This window comes from Mobula birostris, chromosome 20, assembly GCF_030028105.1.
Source record: "Mobula birostris isolate sMobBir1 chromosome 20, sMobBir1.hap1, whole genome shotgun sequence".
Classification (NCBI taxonomy): domain Eukaryota; kingdom Metazoa; phylum Chordata; class Chondrichthyes; order Myliobatiformes; family Myliobatidae; genus Mobula; species Mobula birostris.
The window spans coordinates 52,957,423-52,984,778 of NC_092389.1; the positions used below are offsets into that span (position 1 = coordinate 52,957,423).

Below are 27,356 nucleotides of genomic sequence, written 5' to 3' on the forward strand. Positions count from 1 at the left end.
AGGGACACCAGGGGGAGGTGATGGGTGGGAAAGGTAAAGGGCTGGAGAGGAAGGAATCTGATCGGAGAGGAGAGTGGACCGTGGGAGAAAGGGAAGGAGGAGGGACACCAGGGGGAGGTGATGGGTGGGAAAGGTAAAGGGCTGGAGAGGAAGGAATTTGATCGGAGAGGAGAGTGGACCGTGGGAGAAAGGGAAGGAGGAGGGACACCAGGGGGAGGTGATGGGTGGGAAAGGTAAAGGGCTGGAGAGGAAGGAATCTGATCGGAGAGGAGAGTGGACCGTGGGAGAAAGGGAAGGAGGAGGGACACCAGGGGGAGGTGATGGGTGGGAAAGGTAAAGGGCTGGAGAGGAAGGAATCTGATCGGAGAGGAGAGTGGACCGTGGGAGAAAGGGAAGGAGGAGGGACACCAGGGGGAGGTGATGGGTGGGAAAGGTAAAGGGCTGGAGAGGAAGGAATCTGATGGGAGAGGAGAGTGGACCGTGGGAGAAAGGGAAGGAGGAGGGACACCAGGGGGAGGTGATGGGTGGGAAAGGTAAAGGGCTGGAGAGGAAGGAATCTGAGCGGAGAGGAGAGTGGACCGTGGGAGAAAGGGAAGGAGGAGGACACCAGGGGGAGGTGATGGGTGGGAAAGGTAAAGGGCTGGAGAGGAAGGAATCTGATCGGAGAGGAGAGTGGACCGTGGGAGAAAGGGAAGAAGGAGGGACACCAGGGGGAGGTGATGGGTGGGAAAGGTAAAGGGCTGGAGAGGAAGGAATCTGACTGGAGAGGAGAGTGGACCGTGGGAGAGAGGGAAGGAGGAGGGACACCAGGGGGAGGTGATGGGTGGGAAAGGTAAAGGGCTGGAGAGGAAGGAATCTGATCGGAGAGGAGAGTGGACCGTGGGAGAAAGGGAAGGAGGAGGGACACCAGGGGGAGGTGATGGGTGGGAAAGGTAAAGGGCTGGAGAGGAAGGAATCTGAGCGGAGAGGAGAGTGGACCGTGGGAGAAAGGGAAGGAGGAGGACACCAGGGGGAGGTGATGGGTGGGAAAGGTAAAGGGCTGGAGAGGAAGGAATCTGATCGGAGAGGAGAGTGGACCATGGGAGAAAGGGAAGAAGGAGGGACACCAGGGGGAGGTGATGGGTGGGAAAGGTAAAGGGCTGGAGAGGAAGGAATCTGACTGGAGAGGAGAGTGGACCGTGGGAGAGAGGGAAGGAGGAGGGACACCAGGGGGAGGTGATGGGTGGGAAAGGTAAAGGGCTGGAGAGGAAGGAATCTGATCGGAGAGGAGAGTGGACCGTGGGAGAAAGGGAAGGAGGAGGGACACCAGGGGGAGGTGATGGGTGGGAAAGGTAAAGGGTTGGAGAGGAAGGGATCTGATCGGAGAGGAGAGTGGACCGTGGGAGAAAGGGAAGGAGGAGGGGCACCAGGGGGAGGTGATGGGTGGGAAGGGTAAAGGGCTGGAGAGGAAGGAATCTGATGGGAGAGGAGAGTGGACCGTGGGAGAAAGGGAAGGAGGAGGGACACCAGGGGGAGGTGATGGGTGGGAAAGGTAAAGGGCTGGAGAGGAAGGAATCTGATGGGAGAGGAGAGTGGACCGTGGGAGAAAGGGAAGGAGGAGGGACACCAGGGGGAGGTGATGGGTGGGAAAGGTAAAGGGCTGGAGAGGAAGGAATCTGATGGGAGAGGAGAGTGGACCGTGGGAGAAAGGGAAGGAGGAGGGACACCAGGGGGAGGTGATGGGTGGGAAAGGTAAAGGGCTGGAGAGGAATGAATCTGATCGGAGAGGAGAGTGGACCATGGGAGAAAGGGAAGAAGGAGGGACACCAGGGGGAGGTGATGGGTGGGAAAGGTAAAGGGCTGGAGAGGAAGGAATCTGACAGGAGAGGAGAGTGGACCGTGGGAGAGAGGGAAGGAGGAGGGACACCAGGGGGAGGTGATGGGTGGGAAAGGTAAAGGGCTGGAGAGGAAGGAATCTGACAGGAGAGGAGAGTGGACCGTGGGAGAGAGGGAAGGAGGAGGGACACCAGGGGGAGGTGATGGGTGGGAAAGGTAAAGGGCTGGAGAGGAAGGAATCTGAGCGGAGAGGAGATTGGACCGTGGGAGAAAGGGAAGGAGGAGGGACACCAGGGGGAGGTGATGGGTGGGAAAGGTAAAGGGCTGGAGAGGAAGGAATCTGACAGGAGAGGAGAGTGGACCGTGGGAGAAAGGGAAGGAGGAGGGACACCAGGGGGAGGTGATGGGTGGGAAAGGTAAAGGGCTGGAGAGGAAGGAATCTGACCGGAGAGGAGAGTGGACCGTGGGAGAAAGGGAAGGAGGAGGGACACCAGGGGGAAGTGATGGGTGGGAAAGGTAAAGGGCTGGAGAGGAAGGAATCTGACGGGAGAGGAGAGTGGACCGTGGGAGAGAGTGAAGGAGGAGGGACACCAGGGGGAGGTGATGGGTGGGAAAGGTAAAAGGCTGGAGAGAGAATCTGAACGGAGAGGAGAGTGGACCGTGGGAGAAAGGGAAGGAGGAGGGACACCAGGGGGAGGTGATGGGTGGGAAAGGTAAAGGGCTGGAGAGGAAGGAATCTGATCGGAGAGGAGAGTGGACCGTGGGAGAGAGGGAAGGAGGAGGGACACCAGGGAAAGAGGCTGTTTGGCCCATCACGTTCAGACTGGCCCTAGGCCATCGGCTCTGTACCACTTTTAGTAGAAGAAGATGAGTGTGTAAACAATCCCCTATGGCTTCTGAACCACATTACCTGCCTCTGCTGCCATCTTCAACGGACTTTGGGCGTGTAAGAAGGGACTGTGGGATCGGGTGATTGTTTTTTCTTCCTCAATCCCCAGAATCTTTCAGGAGTCCCAAATACGAGTGAAAACTTTGCCGCTGAGCAGAGGGACATACAGAGCAGAGGAAAGTAAGACGAAGACAAGATGGTGATTTTTGCTGAGCGGGACACTTTTATACTGGGATAGGGCAAATCCCCGAGATGAGGAAAGGGCTGATTAGCATAAGCACAGCCACAGAACATGTCTCGTGTGCTAACACTTGGCCAATGGAAAATGAAATGCGGGTAATCTCTTTGTGTAACTGCCCCTCGGCTACCACAAATCTACTCCTCAGTCTTTTTTTCCTCTCTTCCCAGTCCTGCCCAAGGGTCTCGGCCCGAAACGTCGACTGTGTACTCTTTTCCATAGATGCTGCCTGGCCTGCTGAGTTCCTCCAGCATTCTGTGTGTGTTGTCACTTTGGATTTCCAGCGTCTGCAGATTTTCTCTTGCATGTAACTGCCGTACTGCTTTGCCACCAGTAGCTGGAGACAAGCACCACATATTGTGAAAACTATGAGTTAAAACATGGTCCACTCTCCTCTCCGATCAGATTCCTTCCTCTCCAGCCCTTTACCTTTCCCACCCATCACCTCCCCCTGGTGTCCCTCCTCCTTCCCTTTCTCCCACGGTCCACTCTCCTCTCTGATCAGATTCCTTCCTCTCCAGCCCTTTACCTTTCCCACCCGTCACCTCCCCCTGGTGTCCCTCCTCCTTCCCTTTCTCCCACGGTCCACTCTCCTCTCCCATCAGATTCCTTCCTCTCCAGCCCTTTACCTTTCCCACCCATCACCTCCCCCTGGTGTCCCTCCTTCTTCCCTTTCTCCCACGGTCCACTCTCCTCTCCGATCAGATTCCTTCCTCTCCAGCCCTTTACCTTTCCCACCCATCACCTCCCCCTGGTGTCCCTCCTCCTTCCCTTTCTCCCACGGTCCACTCTCCTCTCCGATCAGATTCCTTCCTCTCCAGCCCTTTACCTTTCCCACCCACCTAACCTCACCTATCACCTTCCAGCCGACCTCCTTCCCCACCCTCCTCCACCTTCTTCTGGTATCTTCCCCCCACCCTGAAGAAGGGTCTCGACTGTTTATTCATCTCCGTAGCTGCTGCCTGACCTGCTGAGTTCCTCCAGTGTCTTGTGTGTGCCATTTTTTCTCTCAGTTTGGCACCATCTAGCACTGATTTCATGCATAGCAGAGACAGGGTTTTCGCACCAAGAGCGATAGGAGTGTGGGGCACCCTATCAGGGGTGGTGGCAGAGCCAGGTCCATTAGAGACGTTTAAGAGACTCTTGTGGAAAGTGGAGGGATCTGTGGGAGGAAAGGGTTCGAATGATCTTGGAGAGGGTTAAAAGGTCAGTACAACATTATGGGCCGAAAGGCCTGTACTGTGCTGTGGTGAACATTCCTGGAGCAAAATCACATGGATGTGGTCCAGTCCTGTGTTGGCCCTGTTGAAGTCCGCCTTCTCCTCGCACGGCAACACAGCAAAGCAGAGCAGTTATCCTTGTCTTGGAATCTATAGAAACATCTCAAGTTAGGAAAGGGACAGATAAGACAGAGGCAGGGAAGTTGTTTCCCCTGGTAGATGAGACTAGAACCAGGGGACATAGCCTCAAGATTCGGGGGGAGCAGATTTAGGACGGAGGTGAGGAGGAACTGCTTTTCCCAGAGAGTGGTGAGCCTCTCTCTAGAACATAGAACATAGGATAGTACAGCACAGTACAGGCCCTTCGGCCCACAATGTTGTGCCGACCCTCAAACCCTGCCTCCCATATAAGCCCCCACCTTAGATTCCTCCATATACCTGTCGAGTAGTCTCTTAAACTTCACTAGTGTATCTGCCTCCACCACTGACTCAGGCAGTGCATTCCACGCACCAACCACTCTCTGAGTAAAAAACCTTCCTCTAATATCCCCCTTGAACTTCCCACCCCTTACCTTAAAGCCATGTCCTCTTGTATTGAGCAGTGGTGCCCTGGGGAAGAGGCACTGGCTGTCCACTCTATCTATTCCTGTTATTATCTTGTACACCTCTACCATGTCTCCTCTCATCCTCCTTCTCTCCAAAGAGTAAAGCCCTAGCTCCCTTAATCTCTGATCATAATGCATACTCTCTAAACCAGGCAGTATCCTGGTAAATCTCCTCTGTACCCTTTCCAATGCTTCCACATCCTTCCTATAGTGAGGTGACCAGAACTGGACACAGTGCTCCAAGTGTGGCCTAACCAGAGTTTTATAGAGCTGCATCATTACATCGCGACTCTTAAACTCTACCCCTCGACTTATGAAAGCTAACACCCCATAAGCTTTCTTAACTACCCTATCCACCTGTGAGGTAACCTTCAGGGATCTGTGGACATGTACCCCGAGATCCCTCTGCTCCTCCACACTACCAAGTATCCTGCCATTTACTTTGTACTCTGCCTTGGAGTTTGTCCTTCCAAAGTGTACCACCTCACACTTCTCCGGGTTGAACTCCATCTGCCACTTCTCAGCCCACTCCTGCATCCTATCAATGTCTCCCTGCAATCTTTGACAATCCTCTACACTATCTACAACACCACCAACCTTTGTGTCATCTGCAAACTTGCCAACCCACCCTTCTACCCCCACATCCAGGTCGTTAATAAAAATCACGAAAAGTAGAGGTCCCAGAACAGATCCTTGTGGGACAGCACTAGTCACAATCCTCCAATCTGAATGTACTCCCTCCACCACCACCCTCTGCCTTCTGCAGGCAAGCCAATTCTGAATCCACCTGGCCAAACTTCCCTGGATCCCATGCCTTCTGACTTTCTGAATAAGCCTACCGTGTGGAACCTTGTCAAATGCCTTACTAAAATCCATATAGATCACATCCACTGCACTACCCTCATCTATATGCCTAGTCACCTCCTCAAAGAACTCTGTCAGGCTTGTTAGACACGATCTGCCCTTCACAAAGCCATGCCGACTGTCCCTGATCAGACCATGATTCTCTAAATGCCCAGAGATCCTTCTCTGCCCAGTGAAGCAGTGGAGGCTTTGCTGATGTTGAGTCATTAGGCCGAGTCCTACCCTTCGGTGTGGGTTCGTCGGCAAGATACGGAAGTAGTTTGGCAGGCCTTTCCTCTTGCCCTGGCTGGGATTTGAACTCGATGCAACTACACCACCAGCCGGAGTGGAGGCTACCTCGGCCAATGTACATAAGACGAGGTCGGATAGGTTTTAGCATAGTACGGGAATTAAGGATGATGGGGAAGATGGCGATGAGTCCACAGACAGATCAGCCATGATCTTATTGAATGGCGGGGCAGGGTCGTCGGGCTACATGACCGACTCCTGTTCCTATTTTTGATATTCCCATTGATGGAATGTGAGGCATTACCCTGCACATCCCCTTCACAACTACCCTCTCAGAAACAGGACGATGCGTTGCTTTGCGGTGAGTCTCGACACCAAACTGCGCACTCAGTTTGCAGGACTCTGTGACTCCTGTTCTCAATGTTCATTTATTTGTTCTCACATTGAATTGGCTTTATTTCTTACATCCTTCACATTCACGAGGAGTAAAAATCTTTACGTTACCTCTCCACCTAAACGTGCAATCATAGTAATCTATAATAAATAGAACAGTCAGTGTAATATAGAGTGCACTCAAATCAGCATGAGTTCATTAGAAGCTGTCCCGGAGCCTGCTGGTCCTGGCTTTTATGCTGCGGTACCGTTTCCCGGATGGTAGCAGCTGGAACAGTTTGTGGTTGGGGTGACTCGGGTCCCCAATGATCCTTCGGGCCCTTTTTACACACCTGTCTCTGTAAATGTCCTGAATCGTGGGAAGTTCACATCTACAGATGCGCTGGGCTGGGCGCACCACTCTCTGCAGAGTCCTGCGACTGAGGGAGGTACAGTTCCCGTACCAGGCAGTGATGCAGCCAGTCAGGATGCTCTCAATTGTGTCCCTGTAGAAAGTTCTTAGGATTTGGGGGCCCATACCAAACTCCTTTAACCGTCTGAGGTGAAGGAGGTGCTGTTGTGCCTTTTTCACTGCACAGCCGGTATGTACAGACCACGTGAGGTCCTCGGTGATGTGTATGCCGAGGAACTTAAATCTGTTCACCCTCTCAACCCCAGATCCATTGATGTCGATAGGGGTTATTTGTTTGTATTTACTGTGAATGCCCACAAGAAAATAAATTTCAGGGTTGTGTGTGGTGACATATATGTACTTTGAACTTTGAACTTTTACAATTTGGTCAGTTGTCAATATTTGATATTTATAGTTTTCATAAATTCTATCTATATTTCCTGTAAAGGGACTTGGGAGTCCTTGTGCAGAACACTATAAAGGTTAACTTGCAGGCAGAGTCGGTGGAGATGAAGACAAATGCAATATAGCATTCATTTCAAGAGGTCTAGAATACAAGAGCAGGGATGTGATGCTGAGGATTTATAAGGCACTGGTGAGGCCTCACCTTGAGTACTGTGAACCGTTTTGGGCTCCTCATCTAGGAAAAGATGTGCTGGCATTGGAGAGGGTCCAGAGGAGGTTCGCAAGGATGATTCCGGGAATGAAAGGGTTATCATAGGAGGAATGTCTGATGGCTCTGGGTCTGTACTCACTGGAATTCAGAAGGATGACGGGGGGATCTCATTGAAACCTTTCGAATGTTGAAAGGCCTAGACAGAGTGGATGTGGAAAGGATGTTTCCCATGGTGGGGGAGTCCAGGACAAGAGGGCACAGCCTCAGGATAGAGGGGCGCCCTTTCAAAACAGAGATGCAAAGAAATTTCTTTTGCCAGAGGGTGGTGAATTTGTGGAACTTGTTGCCACGTGCAGCTGTGGAGGCCCGGTCGTTGGGTGTGTTTAAGGCAGAGGTTGGTAAGTTCTTGATTGGACATGGCATCAAGGGTGACGGGGTGGGGGGGGGTGGTGGGAAGGCCGGGGACTGGGGCTGAAGAGAAGGATCAGCCGTGATTGAGTAGCGGAGCAGACTCAATGGGCCAAATGGCCTAATTCTTTCCTATGTCTTATGATAGTGTATGGTGACATATAGGGTCCGAGGCCCTCTATTGGTCAGAGGTCGACCATGGACATTGTGTCCTAGATGTCTAGATACGCGAGCCAGGGCAGTACGATGGGGAGAGTGAGCTGTTGCCCCGTGTCGCAGGCTCCCCCTCTCCACGCAGCTGATGAACCCAAAGGAACGGCCGAGACCCGATACAGTTTGGCACCAGGGGTTGCCAGTCAGCGTTGAACTCAACGTCGGACTGCCTCAGGGACTCCAGCTCCGGATTTTTCCCTCAGGGTTCACTCCCGAAGCCTTCCCCCGTGAGCGGGTACGGCCGCAAGGCAGCGGAGGTTTGAGATCAGAGTTTTCCTTCTCCCAGATGATAGACAGATGAGGTAGATAGATACTTTATTGATCCCAAAGGAAACTACAGTGTCACAGTAGCATTACAAGCGCACAGATATGCAAATATTGGAGAGAAGTAAAATAAGATGTAGATTAAGAAAAAACAAGCCGAAGATTACAAGATTTACAAGTTCACACTGATAAGATGGTAGTGCAGGAATTAACCGTAATTTTATACAGCAATGGGTGCACATTCACACCGTCCAGATAAGAAATGCACAGGGTATCTGTGATAGCAGGGTGTGATAAACAGAGCTCTGGTTAATAACAGTCTAACAGGAGGGGTCATCACTCCCCCGGCTATAGTTTGACTCATTATAGACCCTAATGGCCGAGGGTAAGAATGACCTCATTTATCGCTCTTTGGAGCAGCACAGTTGTCTAGTCTGTTACTAAAAGTGCTCCTCTGTTCAGCCAAGGTGGCATGCAGAGGGTGAGAAACATTGTCCAGAATTGCCAGGGTTTTCCGGAGGGACCTTTGTTCCATCGCGGCCTCCAGTGTGTCCGGTTTGACTCCTATAACAGGGCCAGCCTTTCCAATCAGTTTACCGAGCCTGTTGGCATCACCCGGTGTTGATGCCATTGCCCCAGCTCACCACCGTGTGGAAGATTGTACTGGTGACAGCAGACAGGTAGAACACGTGAAGGAGAGGCCTGCACACTCCGAAGGACCTCAGTCTCCTCAGGAATTCGAGGTGACTCTGGCCCTTCTTGTACACAGTCTCTGTGTTGGTGCTCCACTCGAGTCTGTCGTCCGGGTACTCATAGGTCCTCACCCCTGAGCTGACAAGGCTAACGAGCCCCATCTGCCCGGAGCGACTGGTTTTAAGGAGCCAGTGACCCACCTTTGCCCCTTCTCCTGTCAGTAGAAACGGCTCCATGGGGGCTCAGTAGCTAAGCCTCACGTGAAGGCCAGGAGCCGGACTTGGCTGTCAGAGGCTACTTGAGGTGCACGCCATTGGGAGCGTTTAATAGGTAGTGGGAGCTCGTCCCCATTACCACCCCCCCCGGCTACGACAACCTTAAGGAACCATGGCACCTTATCCAGTCTGCACTCTTTCACAAGGGGTCAGCAATAAAGTCAAAGTCATTTGATCCTCAAAGAACAAATGGTGACATGTCTCAGATGAGGCTGCCCTCGGGGTGGAGAGGTAATACCCTCTGATGAATACCGATTTCTCCAGCTTCCGGTAATTATTCCTCCCTCCCTTTCCCTCTTCTTCAATTCCCCACTCCGGCCTCTTCGCCCCCTTCTCCTCACCCTGCATGTCACTTCCCAACCGGTCCTCCTCCCCATCCCTTCTTCCTCCACCCCCGCACCTTTTCATCCCAGGGCTGAAGGACGGGTCTCGGCCTGAACTGTCAGCTGTCTATTCATTTCCGTCGATGCTGCTGGACCCGCTGGGGTCCTCCAGCGTTCTGTGGTGAAGCAGATGAACCTTGGTTTAAAAAAAAAGTTCACGTGCATCACCATAGCAACAATATGAAGTTGGACTTTGGCGTTTCCCGCCGACCCCCTTGCGGGAGAGTGCATGCTGGATATTACCGACGGGGCGATTGTGCGCATTAGGGCCACTGGGGGGACCAATCGGTCGTAATTTAGGTGGTGATGTGGATAATGAAGTAGGTTTTCAAAGCTTGCAGAGAGATTTAGGCCAGTTAGAAGAGTGGGCTGAAAGATGGCGGATGGAGTTTAACGCTGATAAGTGTGAGGTGCTACATTTTGGTAGGACTAATCAAAACAGGACATACATGGTAAATGGTAGGGCATTGAAGAATGCAGTAGAACAGAGGGATCTAGGAATAATGGTGCATAGTTCCCTGAAGGTGAAACCTCACGTGGAGAGGGTAGTGAAGAGAGCTTCTGGTATGCTGGCCTTTATAAATCAGAGCATTGAGTATAGGAGTTGGGATGTAATGTTAAAATTGTACAAGGCATTGGTAAGGCCAAATTTGGAGTATTGTGTACAGTTCTGGTCACCGAATTATAGGAAAGATGTCAACAAAATTGAGAGAGTACAGAGGAGGTTTACTAAAATGTTGCCTGGGTTTCATCTCCTAAGTTACAGAGAAAGGTTGAACAAGTTGGGTCTTTATTCTTTGGAGTGTAGGAGGTTGAGGGGGGACTTGATAGAGGTATTTAAAATTATGAGTGGGATAGATAGAGATGACGTGGATAGGCTTTTTCCATTGAGAGTGGAGGAGATTCAAACAAGCGGACATGAGTTGGGAGTTAAAGGGCAAAAGTTTAGGGGTAACATGAGGGGGAACTTCTTTACTCAGAGAGTGGTAGCTGTGTGGAACGAGCTTCCAGCAGAAGTGGTTGAGGCAGGTTCGATGTTGTCCTTTAAAGTTAAATTGGACAGCTATATGGACAGGAAAGGAATGGAGGGTTATGGGCTGAGTGCAGGTCGGTGGGAATAGGATAGGGTAAGAGTTCGGCACGGACTAGAAGGGCCGAGATGGCCTGTTTCCATGCTGTAAGTGTTATATGGTTATGGTTGATGGTCCATCGCCAACATACGGTTGTCAGTCTGTTTCTTCAGACGGAGTCTGGCACAGATCGAGTGGTCAGCCAGAGGCTTTCCCAGTGCAGAAATGGCCAGTATGAAGGGAGGAGGTGGGGGCATGATTTTCTGGTCGCAAGCACGAGGTCACGAGTCCCGACGAAGGGTCCCGGCCCGAAACGTCGACTGTACCTCTTCCTATAGATGCTGCCTGGCCTGCTGCATTCACCAGCACTTTTTGTGTGTGCGTTGCTATGATTTTGAGGTGTCTGGCGGAAAGAATAGGGCGGTTGGGTGGAGTGGGGGGGGTGATGTCAGAGGTGGGTGTTTTATTTTACACAGGGAGTGGTGGGGAACACGCTCAGGGGCGCTGGTCGAAGCAGGCACATTACTGAGACTTTGGAGCCTCTTAGTTAGACACATGGACGATAGAAAAGTGTAGGGCTATGTTGGGGGGGGTGGGGGGAAGGGTTAGATTGATCTTGGGTTGAGTTCTGATCTTGGGTCTTGGCCCGAAACTTCCTCTCCATGCATGCTGCCCGACCTGCTGAGTTCCTCCAGCGTTGTGTGTGTGTGTGTGTGTGTTGCTTTAGGCTGGGGGTGAGGGGGTGCTGCGCCAAGCTTCTTTTATACCATGGACTCCTTCCAATAACCCAGGGGGCTGTGGAACCCTGCTTTAGGCTGACCTTAGGGGAGGGTCAGAAGGTTGGCAGAGCGTCGTGCCCTCCACGAGCGCCACAACCTTGCCGTGGGGGTTCGGAAGCTCGCCCGCCTCAGTGCTGTGCTGGCCGGAGTCAGGGCTCTTGGCTCTTGGCTGGGTCGCCCGTGCCAAACAGGTCAAAGGGGTCATGGTCGTGGCTGTCCCTCGAGGTCGGGGATGATGGCCTTCGTTCTGTTGGTCTACTTATGGGCTCTCAGGTGGCGTATGAGTCCTATCCTGAAAGGGGTAGGGCCAGACTGAGAGCAGGTCCACTGGTTCTCCAGATTCAGGGGGGGGGGAGGGGTTCAGCTCGGGGCTAATGTCCCTGACCGGTCAAACAAAACTGTTACGGAAACAGCAACGAAGAGTCCTTCTATGTCTGAGTGCGACGGTATTCCTCAATCTCTATCCGGGACTGGCACGACCGACCCGGAAAACCGAGGGGAAGCTACTGGCACGACGAAGGGGGCCCCGAACACCGCCAGAGATTTTCGGACCTTCATCCCCGCCCCAAGACGCCAGCGGCGTTAACGGGAGGTGGGATAGAATAAGACCGCGATGGGCCGAAGGTCCCCTGTGGTACTGTGATGCTCTCTGTTCCAGGAGAGGAGGAAGCACTGATGGGAAAGATGAGAACATTTTTCAAAACCTTCACCCTGGACAGCTGCAGCCGCTGAACCGTTAATATTCACGACTGGGACAGGGAAAAGCCAAATGTGGGGAAATGGAGCTGGGTGCAAAGATCCAATCAGACCACAAGACCCAGGAGAAACATGAGGCCATTCGGCCGGTCGAGTCCGCTCCACCATCCTATCACGCCTGGTTCATTATCCCCGTGAACCCCGTTCTCATGTCTTCGCCCCGTGATATCTTGATAATCGTATTTGTAAGTAGGATGCCGTGCACAATCCTAATTTGATGGAGACGGATGTGAGAAGCACCGAGGAACACCTGGAGAAACTTCTGAAATGCCTGCTTCGCTGCCGCTGCTACTGTGCGATTGAGAATCTCTGGAGGGGTAGGCCCCGAATCCTCGGCTTTGCCTGTTGCTGGCGGCTAGGGCCGGGTTCAAAGCGTTTGGCAAAGATGGCGCTTGGTGTTGGAGGCTCGAACTTTTCGGACGGACTCAGAGTCGGACTGTGGTCGGGTGCTTCCAGGGTGCTGCATCGGCAAGTTTGCGGTGCTGGAAGCTCATGGCAGGGAGAGTTTTCTTCCTTCTACCGTCTGCGTGAGATGATGAGACTTTCGAGAGACTTTGAGACTTTTTTTTACCGTGCCCATGGTCTGTTCTTCATCAAGTTATGGTATTGTTGCACTGTTGTAACTATATGTTATAATTATGTGGTTTTTGTCAGTTTTTCAGTCTTGGTTTGTCTTGTGTTTCTGTGATATCACACCGGAGGAATATTGTATCATTTCTTAACGCATGCATTACTAAATGACAATAAAAGAGGACTGTGTGTCCTCATAATCTAATCTAATCTAATCAGTCTTGGGAGTTTGGATTGGGGCGGACTGTTTTCTGGCAAAGACGTACTTGGTAAGTGGGAGGCCTTCAAAGGTGAAACTTTTCAGAGTACAAAGCTTGTACGTGTCTGTCAGAATAAAAGGTGGTTTTGGAGAGACATTGAGGCCCTGGTTAAGGCAAAGGAAAGGTGCACAGCAAATACAACAGGTAGGAACAAACCTTTGGTGCCCTGTTCAAGAACGTACCAAACTCTGCTTTAAATGTACACGATGGCTGAGAGTTCACGGAACAACAGACTCTGCTGGTGAGCTTGCACAACCCCAGTCCCCGTTCTCTGTTTCCCCTCCACCGTCCGTCATTCCACATTGTGAAACTGATGCCCCACGGCTCTCGGCACAGGCTCCGGGCGAATTGCGCTGAACGCCGACGGTGCAGGAAGAGTCTTGAGACCCAGGTGTTTTCCCTTTTACGGTACGGTGCAGAAGTCTGGGGCGCAATCGGTCTCAGCGAGGCTGCCTGAGACTTCAGCACAGTGTCCTTCGCATCTGTCAGCGTGGAGCAGAGAGCGAGTTTGTAAATCTGGCGGGGGCAAAGGAGGTTGGGACTGGCGAGGGAGGGGTGTGGGATGGGCGGCAGAGAAGGAGTGCCAGGGGCAGTGAGCGGGGGTGCGGACACGCCCAGCCCTGAGACACCAGGCAGTGTCACCTGATTCCAGACAATCGGTTTATTGATGGTTACAGAATGTCTCTCTGATGCTCCCCTCTCCCTTCCCCTTTTCCCCAACCATGATTCCCCTCTCCCTTCCCCTTTTCCCAACCATGATTCCCCTCTCCCTTCCCCTTTTCCCAACCATGATTCCCCTCTCCCTTCCCCTTTTCCCATCCACGATTCCCCTCTCCCTTCCCCTTTTCCCAACCATGATTCACCTCTCCCTTCCCCTTCTCCCTAACCATGATTCCCCTCTCCCTTCCCCTTTTCCCAACCATGTTTCCCCTCTCCCTTCCCCTTCTCCCCAACCATGATTCCCCTCTCCCTTCCTCTTTTCCCAACCATGATTCCCCTCTCCCTTCCCCTTTCCCAACCATTATTCCCCCTCTCCCTTCTCCTTTTCCCAACCATGATTCCCCTCTCCCTTCCCCTTTTCCCATCCACGATTCCCCTCTCCCTTCCCCTTTTCCCATCCACGATTCCCCTCTCCCTTCCCCTTTTCCCAACCATGATTCACCTCTCCCTTCCCCTTCTCCCTAACCATGATTCCCCTCTCCCTTCCCCTTTTCCCAACCATGTTTCCCCTCTCCCTTCCCCTTCTCCCCAACCATGATTCCCCTCTCCCTTCCCCTTTTCCCAACCATGATTCCCCTCTCCCTTCCCCTTTTCCCAACCATGATTCCCCTCTCCCTTCCCCTTTTCCCAACCATGATTTCCCCTTCTCCCTGCCCCCCTTCCCACTCTCAGTCCACAATAGAGACCCATATCAGAATCAGGTTTATCATCACTCACATATGTAACAAAATTTGTTCTCTGCAGCAGGAGTACAGCACAATACATAAAATTACTAGATCACTGTGCAGACGTCTCGGGCACCCTAGCTAAGTGTTTGTGTGCCTGAGACTTCCGCACAGTCCTGCACCTCTCTGAATCCTTGCTAAGTTTCTGTTGACGCCTCTCTCTCCTGCAGTGCACAACCTCGGGCATCCTTACTGGCTGACCCTCTCGCCGATGTACGTCTGGATCCTGATCTTCTTCACTCGACCGCACAAGGAGGAACGCTTCCTCTTTCCCATCTACCCGCTCTTCTGCCTCTGTGGTGCAGTGGCCCTCTCAGCGCTACAGGTTAGTGGCCGAGGATTCCGTCTGATCCCACCCGCCCCCGCCCCACCGGTCTCAGAGACTCGGCACGGTGCTGGAAATCCGGAGCAGCACGCACGCGCAAGATGCTGGAGGGACTCAGCAGGGCCGGGCCGCATCTACGGAAAAGCCGCTTCGGGCCGAGTCCCGCCAGCGTTCTGCGCGCTCGTTCCTTCGGATTACCAGCATCTGCAGACTTTTCCTGTGTTGCACGGATTGTGCAAATGCAAAAAGAAGAAATAATAATAAATAAATAAGCAATAAATATCGAGAACGTGAGATGAAGAGTCCATGAAAATGAGTCCATAGGTTGTGAGAGCAGTTCAGTGAAATTGAGTGAAGTTATTCCCTCTGGTTCAAGAGACTCCTGTACATCCTTCCTGATGGTCGAGGGGTAATAACTGTTCCTGAACCTGGTGGTGTGGGTCCTGAGGCTCCTGTACCTCCTTCCTGGTGGTTGAGGGGTAATAACTATCCCTGAACCTGGTGGTGTGTGTCCTGAGGCTCCTGTACATCCTTCCTGATGGTTGAGGGGTAATAACTGTTCCTGAATCTGGTGGTGTGGGACCTGAGGCTCCTGTACCTCCTTCCTAATGGTTGAGGGGTAATAACTGTTCCTGAATCTGGTGGTGTGGGTCCTGAGGCTCCTGTACCTCCTTCCTGATGGTTGAGAGGTAATAACTGTTCCTGAACCTGGTGGTGTGGGACCTGAGGCTCCTGTACCTCCTTCCTGATGGTCGAGGGGTAATAACTGTTCCTGAACCTGGTGGTGTGGGACCTGAGGCTCCTGTACCTCCTTCCTGATGGTCGAGGGGTAATAACTGTTCCTGAACCTGGTGGTGTGGGTCCTGAGGCTCCTGTACCTCCTTCCTGATGGTTGAGGGGTAATAACTGTTCCTGAACCTGGTGGTGTGGGTCCTGAGGCTCCTGTACCTCCCTCCTGATGGTTGAGGGGTAATAACTGTCCCTGAACCTGATGGTGTGGGTCCTGAGGCTCCTGTATCTCCTTCCTGATGGTTGAGGGGGTAATAACTGTCCCTGAGCCTGGTGGTGTGGGACCTGAGGCTCCTGTACCTCCTTCCTGATGGTTGAGGGGTAATAACTGTTCCTGAACCTGGTGGTGTGGGTCCTGAGGCTCCTGTACCTCCTTCCTGATGGTTGAGGGGTAATAACTGTTCCTGAACCTGGTGGTGTGGGTCCTGAGGCTCCTGTACCTCCTTCCCGATGGTTGAGGGGAAATAACTGTTCCTGAACCTGGTGGTGTGTGTCCTGAGGCTCCTGTACCTCCTTCCTGACGGTCGAGGGGTAATAACTGTCCCTGAACCTGGTGGTGTGGGTCCTGAGGCTCCTGTAGCTCCTTCCTGATGGTTGAGGGGTAATAACTGTCCCTGAACCTGGTGGTGTGGGTCCTGAGGCTCCTGTACCATCTTCCTGATGGCAGCGGGGAGAACGTGACCACGTATTTAACGATTAAATTGACCTTGCTGTCGGTAACTCATCAGATGCAGGGATAATGACACGATTGAGCATATTACGTTGCACTTTTTACGTTTCTGAAAGTCTCGAGTGTGGTTCAAAGTAGGAATGAGCAAGCTGCCCAGTGAGGAATTTCGTTTTGCAGACACTTGTAGGACAAGTGGAGGTTGGGGTGTCTTGGAATCCCTCTGAACCAACAGGGTGAAGGCGTTAGAGTGCATTCTGGCTTTTCAATGCGTTGAAGCTCAGGTGTAGAATGTGGCCCAGTCTGTCACGGGTAAAAATCCCCCCAACCGTTGAGCACGTCTGCGTGAAATGCTGCCGCGGGACAGCAGCGTCCATCGATAGGGAATCTCCCTCACGCTCTCTCCTCCCGGCTGCCACACTCCCAGACGGTGTTTTAACTTCAGTCATTGTGGTTCAGGAATCGAGTTGACGGTGTGCCGTCCTGCGCTGAGCGGAGAGGTTACGGCAGCCTCGTCGTCATCCTCGGCGGCGACAGTGAAGCTTCCACCGACTGAACAATTCCCTTTTTCATCTTTTTCTGACAGAAATCGTACCACTTCCTGTTCCAGCGGTACCGGCCGGAGCACTATACAGTCTCCTCCAGCTGGCTCGCTTTGGGCACGGTCGGCCTCTTTGGGCTGCTCTCCGTTTCCCGCTCCGTGGCTCTCTTCAGAGGTCAGTAGCTGGGAGAGATGTTGTCGTGCTCATCAGGCCGTAAGCGGGGGGAGAATCAGGGGCCATTTGGCCATCTCGTCGTGACTGATCCAACTCTCCCCTCGGCCCCAGTCTCCCCGTATCCCTTTCACCTCCCGGCCAATCAAAGGTCCATCAACCTCTGCCTTAAAACGACGTGAAGACTTGGCCTCCAAAGTGGCTTGTAGCAACGAATTCCTCGGATTCACCACTCTCTGGCTGAAGAAATTCCTCCTCATCTCAGTTCTAAAAGGACACCCCTCTGTTCTGAGGCTGTCCCCTCTGGTCCTAGACTCCCCCACCACAGGAAACATCCTCTCCACATCCACTCTATCTGTGTCCTCTGGTCCTAGGCTCCCCCACTACAGGAAACATCCTCTCCACACCCACTCTATCTGTGTCCTCTGGTCCTAGACTCCCCCACTACAGGAGAGATCCTCTCCACACCCACTCTATCTGTGCCCTCTGGTCCTAGACACCCTCACTATAGGAAACATCCTTTCCACACCCACTCTATCTCTGCCCTCTGGTCCTAGACCCCCACTATATGAAACGTCCTCTCCACACCCACTCTATCTGTGCCCTCTGGTCCTAGACTCCCCCACTACAGAAAACATCCTCTCCACACCCACTCTATCTGTGTCCTCTGGTCCTAGACTCCCCCACTATAGGAAACATCCTCTCCACATCCACTCTATCTGTGCCCTCTGGTCCTAGACACGCCCACTATAGGAAACATCCTCTCCACATCCACTCTATCTGTGCCCTCTGGTCCTAGACTCCCCCACTACAGAAAACATCCTCTCCACATCCACTCTATCTGTACCTTCTGGTCCTAGACTCCCCCACTATAGGAAACATCCTCTCCACATCCACTCTATCTGTGCCCTCTGGTCCTAGACTCCCCCCACTATAAGAAACATCTTCTCCACACCCACTCTATCTGTGTCCTCTGGTCCTAGACTCCCCCACTATAGGAAACATACTCTCCACACCCACTCTATCTGTGCCCTCTGGTCCTAGACTCCCCCACTATAGGAAACATCCTCTCCACATCCACTCTATCTGTGCGCTCTGGTCCTAGACTCCCCGACTATAGGAAACATCCTCTCCACATCCACTCTATCTGTGCCCTCTGGTCCTAGACACGCCCACTATAGGAAACATACTCTCCACACCCACTCTATCTGTGCCCTCTGGTCCTAGACTCCTCCACTACAGGAAACATCCTCTCCACATCCACTCTATCTGTGTCCTCTGGTCCTAGACTCCCCCACTATAGGAAACATCCTCTCCACACCCACTCTATCTGTGTCCTCTGGTCCTAGACTCCCCCCCACCATAGGAAACATCCTCTCCACACCCACTCTATCTGTACCCTCTGGTCCTAGACTCTCCCACTCTCGTAGCAAGTAGCCACGATCCGGGTGTCCCTTGACACACGGTCACACAGGGAAGCAGCGAAGGAGAAATTCCCCTCTCCCACCAGCAAGACGCTGCTGCTGGGCCTCATCGCCTGCTCGGCCTGAAAGGACAACCGGAGGAAAGCGTCTCAGGTTCCGTCACACGTATGAAAAGCCGCGGATGCTCGAACTTTACCTTCTCCACCCCCACTCCCCCCCCCCACCGGCTTTCCGCAGGGATCGCTCCCTCCGCGGTTCCCCTGTCCATTCGTCCCTCCCCACTAATCTCGCTCCGGACACGGACACCTGTAAGTATTTCAGGTGTTTCACAATACATATAAATACACGAGATAGCTGATGTACACAGATTGATTGTCTATCCATAAAGTGATGCTGGGCACAGGAGTGTCTGACAGGAAATGATAAAGTAGTGGTGGTTTGGGGGGTGTGGAGGGGTGGGTTAGTGGGTGGAGGTGTTGATCAGACTCACTGATTGGGGAAAGTCACTGTTTTCGAGTCTGGTGGGTCCTGGTGTGGATGCTACGTAACCTCCTCCCCGATGGGAGTGGGACAGACAGTCCGTGAGCAGGGTGGGTGGGACCCTTCACGGTCCTGGTGTGGATGCTATGTAGCCTCCTCCCCGATGGGAGTGGGACGGACAGTCTGTGAGCAGGGTGGGTGGGATCCATCACGGTCCTGGTGTGGGTGCTACGTAGCCTCCTCCCCGATGGGAGTGGGACAGACAGTCTGTGAGCAGGGTGGGTGGGATCCTTCACGGTCCTGGTGTGGGTGCTACGTAGCCTCCTCCCCGATGGGAGTGGGACAGACAGTCCGTGAGCAGAGTGGGTGGGATCCTTCACAATGATACTCCCCGGCACCTTTCTGTGCACTTGTCCCTGCTGCTGGGTCGGCTGGCAACGGTGATAAGTTGGGCAGTTTTGACTCCCCGTTGTCGAGCGCTCCCTGTCCGCCGCCGCGCGGCCTCCATCCCGTGCAGTGATGCAGCTCGTCCGGGTGCTCTCTGCCGCGATTCCATAGAATGATGTGAGTATAGATGTGCGGAGTCCAGTTCTCCTCAGAGGGCAGAGGCGTTGGTGGGCTTTCCTGACCGTGCAGGGTGGGTTCTGGGACCGCGAGAGATGTGCACTCCCAGGAGATTGGAACTGCTCACAGTTCCCACTGCTGTGTCGTCGGTGGTGAGTTGGTGGCAGGTATTGGCATTCGTTTCGAGAGGACTAGAGTACAAAAGCTAGGATGCCATACTGGAGCCTTTACTTGGCACTGGTCAGACTGCACTTGGAGCAGCCTTCTCGAAGAAAGGATGTGCTGACGTTGCAGAGGGTCCAGAGGAGTGTCGGGATAACGATGTTGGGAATGAAAGAGTTAATGTATGGAGGGGTGTGATGGCTCGGTGCCCGTACTCATCGGAGTTTAGTAGAATGAAGGAGAGGGAAGCTTGTTCAAACCCATGGAACATTGAAAGGCCGAGACAGTATGGGCTTGGAGAGGATGGTTCCTAAAGTTGCGGGGGGCGGGGGGCAGTCTCAGACCAGAATAGAGGGACTTCACTTGAGAACAGGGACGAGGAGAAATTTCTTTAGCCGGAGGGGAGGGAGGGAACGTCGACTCAGACCATGAGAGGTCTGCGTCAGGCATTTTCATGCCTTACAAGGCGCAGATTGGAAGTCTGTGTGGGGCGTCACTCCTCGCACAGACTAGAGCAATGTGTGGTTAAGTGCCTTGCTCAAGGGCACAAACACGCTGCCACAGCTGAGGCTCGAACCAGCGACCTTCAGATCACTAGACGAACGCCTTCACCACTCGGCCACGCGCCCACAGAGCGGGTGGTCAATCTGTGGAATCCGTTGGCACAGGTGGCCGTGGGGGGCGGGGGCGGGCCGGGTCATCGAGTGTACTTAACGCAGAGATTGATGCGTTCATGGTGAGTGGGGCATCAAAGGTTACGAGGAGAAGGCAGGAGACTGGGTCTGGCGAGAGGGGAAAATGGATCAGCCATGATGAAATGGTGGGGCAGACTCGATGGGCCGAATGGTGGGGTGTGAGAGGTGCGAATTCCCTCCCCCCCCACCCCCCAGATGTTGATAACCATCTGCTTTGTCTTGTTGACATTGAGGAGGAGGTAATTTGCCTGGCACCGGGCCTCGAGGTCTGCACGCCTCCTCTCAGTAGGCCCCCGCCCCCGGTCATCGGTGATAAGCCCCAACACCGTCGTGCCATGGGTGAACTCGGCAATGAGATTGCTTAATGTGGCTCACATCAAAGTTGCTGGTGAACGCAGCAGGCCAGGCAGCATCTGTAGGAAGAGGTACAGTCAACGTTTCAGGCCGAGACCCTTCGTCAGGACTCCTGGAAATTCAAGCAACACACATCAAGGTTGCTGGTGAGCGCAGCAGGCCAGGCAGCATCTCTAGGAAGAGGTACAGTCGATGTTTTGGGCCGAGACCCTTCGTCAGGACTGACTGAAGGAAGAGCTAGTAAGAGATTTGAAAGTGGGAAGGGGAGGGGGAGATCCGAAATGATAGAAGAAGACAGGAGGGGGAGGGATGGAGCCAAGAGCTGGACAGGTGATAGGCAAAAGGGGATACGAGAGGATCATGGGACAGGAGGTCCGGGAAGAAAGACGGGGGGGGGGGGACCCAGAGGATGGGCAAGGGGTATATTCAGAGGGACAGAGGGAGAAAAAGGAGAGAGAGAAAAAGAATGTGTGAATAAAAATAAGTAACAGATGGGGTACGAGGGGGAGCTGGGGCCTTAGCGGAAGTTAGAGAAGTAGAGAGATTGCTTGTCTCTTTGGCCGTGCAATGGTGCGTGGGCAGGGTGTACAGCAGTGGGCTCAGCACACAGTCCTGGTGGGGGGGGGTGAGGTGCAAATATATATATAAATATAAATTATTAGCGCAAAAGGAGAGCGTAATTCTGAGGGGGTGTTCACCGGTTCGATGTCCATTCAGGAATTGGACGGCAGAGGGGAAGCAACTATTCCTGACTCGCTGAGTGTGTGTGTCTTCAGGCTCCTGTACCTCCTCCCTGACGGTAGCAATGAGAAGAGGGCACGTCCTGGGTGGTGGGGGTCATTCATTAGACTATGAGGACACCCAGTCCTCTTATTGTCATTTAGAAATGCATACATGCATTAAGAAATGATACCAGGTTTCTCCAGAGTGATATCACAGAAAACAGGACAAACCAAAGGCTGTGTCCCCCGGTCCTATACTGCCCCGCCATCCTCTGCACATCCACTCTGTCGAGGCCTTTCACCATTCGATAGGTTTCGATGAGGCCTCCCACTCATTCTTCTGAACTCCAGTGAGTACAGGCCCAGAGCCACCAAACGCTCCTCACGTGACAAGCCTTTCAATCTCGGAATCGCTTTCATGAACCTCCTTCGAACCCTCTCGAATGTCAGAACATCTCTTCTTAGATAAGGGGCCCAAAACTGCTCACCATACTCTGAGTGAGGCCTGGCCAGTGCTTTATAAAGCCTCAACATTGCATCCTTGCTTTTATATTCTACTGCATATGTGTCGAAATTGACCAGAGTCTTTGGTGAAATCTCCTCAACTATTGTATAACCACTAACTGGCAAGAAGCCTTAGTGTTGGACTGCTATATCAGTCCCTATTTAGGACATTAGGGAGAAAGTTTATAACAAATCTGGCAAGGAAATTCCAAAGTGTTGTCTCTCTGTGTGCTTTACAGGTTACCACGCACCCCTTGATCTTTACCCAGAGTTCCACCGGATCGCCACTGACCCAAGCGCCCATACGGTTCCCGAGGGAAGGCCAGTTAACGTTTGCGTTGGCAAGGAGTGGTATCGTTTCCCCAGCAGCTTTCTCTTACCTGACAAGTAAGCCGCTTTTGCATTTCCCGTACACTGTACCTCTCCTGTCGAATGCAGGCCCGCGTGAGTTCGAGGGGAGTTTATTATCAAAGTTCACACGTTTATCTCTTTATCTGTCCTTCTATCCCCTCTCTCTCTCTCTGTTTCTGTGTCTCTCCCTCTCTCTCTCTCTCTCTGTTTCTCTCTCCCTTTTCCCCTCTCCCTCCTCTTTCTCCCCCTCTCCCCCTTTTTCTCTCTCCTCTGTCCTCTTTTTCTCCCTCCACCCTCTCTCCCCTTCTCACTCTACACTCTCTCCCCTCCCCCCCTCTCTCTCTCCACTCTCTCTCCCTCTCCTCTCTCTCTCCCTCTCTCTTTCTCTCCCCCTCCCTCTCTCTCCCTCTCCTCTCTCTCTCCCTCTCTCTTTCTCTCCCCCTCTCTCTCTCTCCCTCTCTTCTCTACCCCTCTCCCCCTGTCTCTTCTCTCTCTCTCTAACCCTCTCTCTCCCTCTACCCCTCTCTCTCCCTCTCTCCCTCTCTCTTCTCTCTCCCTCTACCCCCTCTCTCTTTCTCTCCACTCCCTCTCTCTCCCCCTCTCTTCTCTACCCCTCTCCCCCTCTCTTCTCTCTCTCTCTACCCCCTCTCTCTCCCTCTCTCCCCACTCTCTCTCTTCCTCTCTCTCCTCTCTCTCCCCTTTCTCTATCTCCCTCTTTCTCTAACTCTCTCCCTTCACTATCTCTCTCTCCTTCTCTCTCTCTCTCTCTCTCTCTCTCTCTCTCTCTCTCTCTCTCTTTCTGTCTCTGTTCCCATGTCTCTGCCTACATATAATAGACCATGGAATAGGCCCTTCCTGCTGTTTGAGCCACAGTGACCAGCCTAATCACAGGTCAATTTACCAACTAACCAAATACCCCACCGACCGGTACGTCTCTGGACTGTGGGAGGAAACCGGAGCACCTGGAGGAAACCCACGCGGTCGCGGGGTGGGGAGAACGTACAAACGTTCTTACAGGCAGCAGGGGGAAGCAAACCTGGGTCGCCTGTACTATAAAGCGTTCTGCTAACCGCTACACTACCGTGGCCCCACCCCATGGTTGTATATGGGACTGTATACAACCTGAGAACCGTTCTCTTGTGGGCATTCACAGTAGATACAAAGAAACATAATCGAAAAACTACGCAGAAAGCTAAGACGGACAAACAGCCCAGCGTGCAAGGAAGGACAAACTGCACCATGACAGCAATAATATTCCAACATGAGTGACGGCTTGGGGAATCAGTTCAGTGTTGGGGGGAGAGTGAAGTTATCCCCACTGGTTGAGGGGTAATAACTGTCCCTGAACCTGGTGGTGTGGGTCCTGAGGCTCCCGTACCTCCTTCCTGATGGTTGAGGGGTAATAACTGTCCCTGAACCTGGTGGTGTGGGTCCTGAGGCTCCCGTACCTCCTTCCTGATGGTTGAGGGGTAATAACTGTTCCTGAACCTGGTAGTGTGGGTCCTGAGGCTCCTGTACCTCCTTCCTGATGGTTGAGGGGTAATAACTGTTCCTGAACCTGGTGGTGTGTGTCCTGAGGCTCCTGTACCTCCTTCCTGATGGTTGAGGGGTAATAACAGTTCCTGAACCTGGTGGTGTGGGTCCTGAGGCTCCTGTACCTCCTTCCTGATGGTTGAGGGGTAATAACTGTTCCTGAACCTGGTGGTGTGGGTCCTGAGACTCCTGTACCTCCTTCCTGATGATTGAGGGGTAATAACTGTTCCTGAACCTGGTGGTGTGGGTCCTGAGGCTCCTGTACCTCCTTCCTGATGGTTGAGGGGTAATAACTGTTCCTGAACCTGGTGGTGTGGGTCCTGAGGCTCCTGTACCTCCTTCCTGATGGTTGAGGGGTAATAACTGTCCCTGAACCTGGTGGTGTGGGTCCTGAGGCTCCTGTACCTCGTTCCTGATGGTTGAGGGGTAATAACTGTCCCTGAACCTGGTGGTGTGGGTCCTGAGGCTCCTGTACCTCGTTCCTGATGGTTGAGGGGTAATAACTGTCCCTGAACCTGGTGGTGTGGGTCCTGAGGCTCCTGTACCTCCTTCCTGATGGCCGCAGCGAGGAGAGAGCATGTCCAAGTGGCGAGGGACATAGGACAGAATAGAACAGGCCCTTCAGCCTGTCATGTCTGTGCTGAACACAACACCGGATTAAACTAAACCCCTCTGCCAGCCCGTGATCTGTATCCCCCCTTTCCCTGCATTTTGCCACATTGACTATCCCTAATGCAGACGCCACAGTAGTGCAGTGGCTGACGTGACACTGCGCCAACCGGTGGTGTTCTGGGAGTTCGGAATTCCAGATCCGGTGTCATTCTGTACGTCATCCCCAGGGAATGCGAGTCCCCTTCTTTTCTTCCCCCCAGTTCCTCCGGTTTCCTCCCGCAGCCGGAAGTCGTACTGGGTGGGTGAATTAGTTGTTGTAAATTGTCCCGAGATTAGGTGAGGGTCATTCGGGTTTGTCAGGCGCTGCTCGAAGGGCCGGAACGGCCAACTTGGCGCCGTGTCGCTAAGCAAACGCAGGCCCGTGCTTCTCCAGATGCGAGTCGAATCTTCGCCCAGGAGTCCACTTCAGTAATTGCCCCACCACTGGCCGATAATTCCCCAGTTTGTCTCGGCTGCCCTTAAACAGAGGCAGCAACGTCAGATATTCTCCCGTCCTCCGCGGTCACAGAGATCTTCATTAGGTCCTCAGTTGACTTCTGTCTTAACCCTTACTAAACTGAGATAGATTTTGTCAAACTGTGCAAGCTGAATCATCTGCAGCTCAGCATCAGGAGATGGTGATGGACTTTAGGAAGACTGAGCCTGCACTGCTCCCTGTTACTATTGATGGTGAGGACGGTGGATGCTAGTACCTGCTAGTACCTGGGGGTGCACCTGGATGACAGACTCGAGTGGAGCACCAACACAGAGGCCGTGTACAAGAAGGGCCAGACTCGTCTCGATTTCCTGAGGAGACTGAGGACCTTCGGAGTGTGCAGGCCTCTCCTTCACACGTTCTACCAGTCTGTTGTCACCGGTACAATCTTCCACGCGGTGGTGTGCTGGGGCAATGGTATCAACACCGGGTGATGCCAACAGGCTCGGTAAACTGATTGGAAAGGCTGGCTCTGTTATAGGAGTCAAACCGGACACACTGGAGGCTGTGGTGGAACAAAGGACCCGACGGAAAATCATGGCAATTCTGGACAATGTTTGTCACCCTCTGCGTGCCACCTTGGCTGAACAGAGGAGCACTTTTAGTAACAGACTAGACAACTGCGCTGTTCCAAAGAGCAATAAATGAGGCCATTCTTACCCTCGGCCACTAGGCTCTATAATGAGTCAACCAATAGCCGGGGGAGTGATGATCACCCCTCCTGTTAGACTGTTTGTAGAAACTTAGCTTTTATTCTTTCTAACTTCTCTTCGAATATTTGTACATCTGTGCGCTTGTAATGAGACTGTGACACTGTAATTTTCTGTGGGATCGATGAAGTATCTATCTATATAGGTAGATCCCATCAGGTCCTGGGGAACATATCAAGGGTTTCAATGTCTCCTGGTCCTTGATAACAAGATGCCCTAGTGCAGGGGTTTGAACCTGGGGTTCACGGACACCTTGCTGAATGGTATTTGTCCGTGGCTTAAAACAGGTTGGGAACCCCTGCCCTGGAGTGTTACCAATCCCCCTCCCTTATCTTGCTAACCTACAGCAGTAAACCCCATATCTTCCATATCCTTATTGAGGAAACTACAGTGTAATGGTAAATGGCAAATGGTAGGGCATTGAAGAATGCAGTAGAACAGAGGGATCTGAGAATACGAGTCCATAATTCACTGAGAGCAGCATCACAGGTTGATAGGGTCATTAAGACAGCTTTTGGCACACTGGCCTCCATAAATCACTGTACTGACTGCAGGAGCTTGGAGGCTGGTGACTAGTGGTTGTTCCTCAGGGATCTGTACTGGCTCCATTGTTGTTTGTCATATACATTAATGATCTGGATGATGGGGTGGTCAATTGGATGAGTAAGTATGCAGATGATACTAAGATAGGTGGAGTTGTGGATAATGAAGTAGGTTTTCAAAGCTTGCAGAGAGATTTAGGCCAGTTAGAAGAGTGGGCTGAAAGATGGCAGATGGAGTTTAATGCTGATAAATTTGAGGTGCTACATTTTGGTAGAGCTAATCAAAATCGTTAAGAGCATCAAATTTCTTGGTGTTCACCTGACGGAGAATCTCACCTGGTCCCCCAACACCAGCTCCATAGCAAAGAAAGCCCAGCAGCGTCTCTACTTTCTGCGAAGGCTGAGAAAAGTCCACCTCCCACCCCCCATCCTCACCACATTCTGCAGAGGTTGTATTGAGAGCATCCTGAGCAGCTGCATCACTGCCTGGTTCGGAAATTGCACCGTCTCAGGTCGCTAGACCCTGCAGCGGATAGTGAGGTCAACTGAGAAGGTCAATCGGGGCCTCTCTTCCTGCCATTACAGACATTTACACCACACGCTGCATCCGCAAAGCAAACAGCATTGTGAAGGACCCCACGCACCCCTCATACAAACTCTTCTCCCTCCTGCCATCTGGAAAAAGGCACCGAAGCATTCGGGCTCTCACGACCAGACTACGTAACAGTTTCTTCCCTCAAGTCATCAGACTCCTCAATACCCAGAGCCTGGACTGACACCAACCTACTGCCCTCTACTGTGCCTATTGTCTTGTTTATAGTAGTGCCTGCACTGTTTTGTGCACTTTATGCAGTCCTGGGTAGGTCTGTAGTCTAGTGTAGTTTTTGTATTGTTCATGTAGCACCATGGTCCTGAAAAACATTGTCTCATTTTTACTATGTTCTGTACCAGCAGTTGTGGTTGAAATGGCAATAAAAGGTGACTTGACTTGACTTGAAAATAGGACATACATGGTAAATGGTAGGGCACTGAAGAATGCAGTAGAACAGAGGGATCTAGGAATAATGGTGCATACTTCCCTGAAGGTGGGATCTCATGTGGATAGGGTGGTGAAGAGAGCTTTTGGTTTGCTGGCCTTTATAAATCAGAGCATTGAGTATAGGAGTTGGGATGTAACGTTGAAATTATACAAAGCATTGGTGAGGCCAAATTTGCAGTATTGTGTATAGTTCTGGTCACCAAATTATAGGAAAGATGTCAACAAAATCGAGAGAGTACAGAGAAGATTTACTAGAATGT

General features: G+C 52.5%; 1 protein-coding gene across 1 annotated transcript in view; it reads left to right on the top strand.

The window, feature by feature from the left end:
• Positions 1-27,356, top strand: part of alg9 (ALG9 alpha-1,2-mannosyltransferase) — a 225,862-nt gene that overhangs the window by 55,405 nt on the left and 143,101 nt on the right. The window contains exons 5-7 of the mRNA XM_072283805.1: positions 14,546-14,700; positions 16,743-16,872; positions 22,014-22,161. Coding sequence (XP_072139906.1) covers positions 14,546-14,700; positions 16,743-16,872; positions 22,014-22,161 — 433 coding nt within the window. The remainder of the gene's footprint in view (positions 1-14,545; positions 14,701-16,742; positions 16,873-22,013; positions 22,162-27,356) is intronic.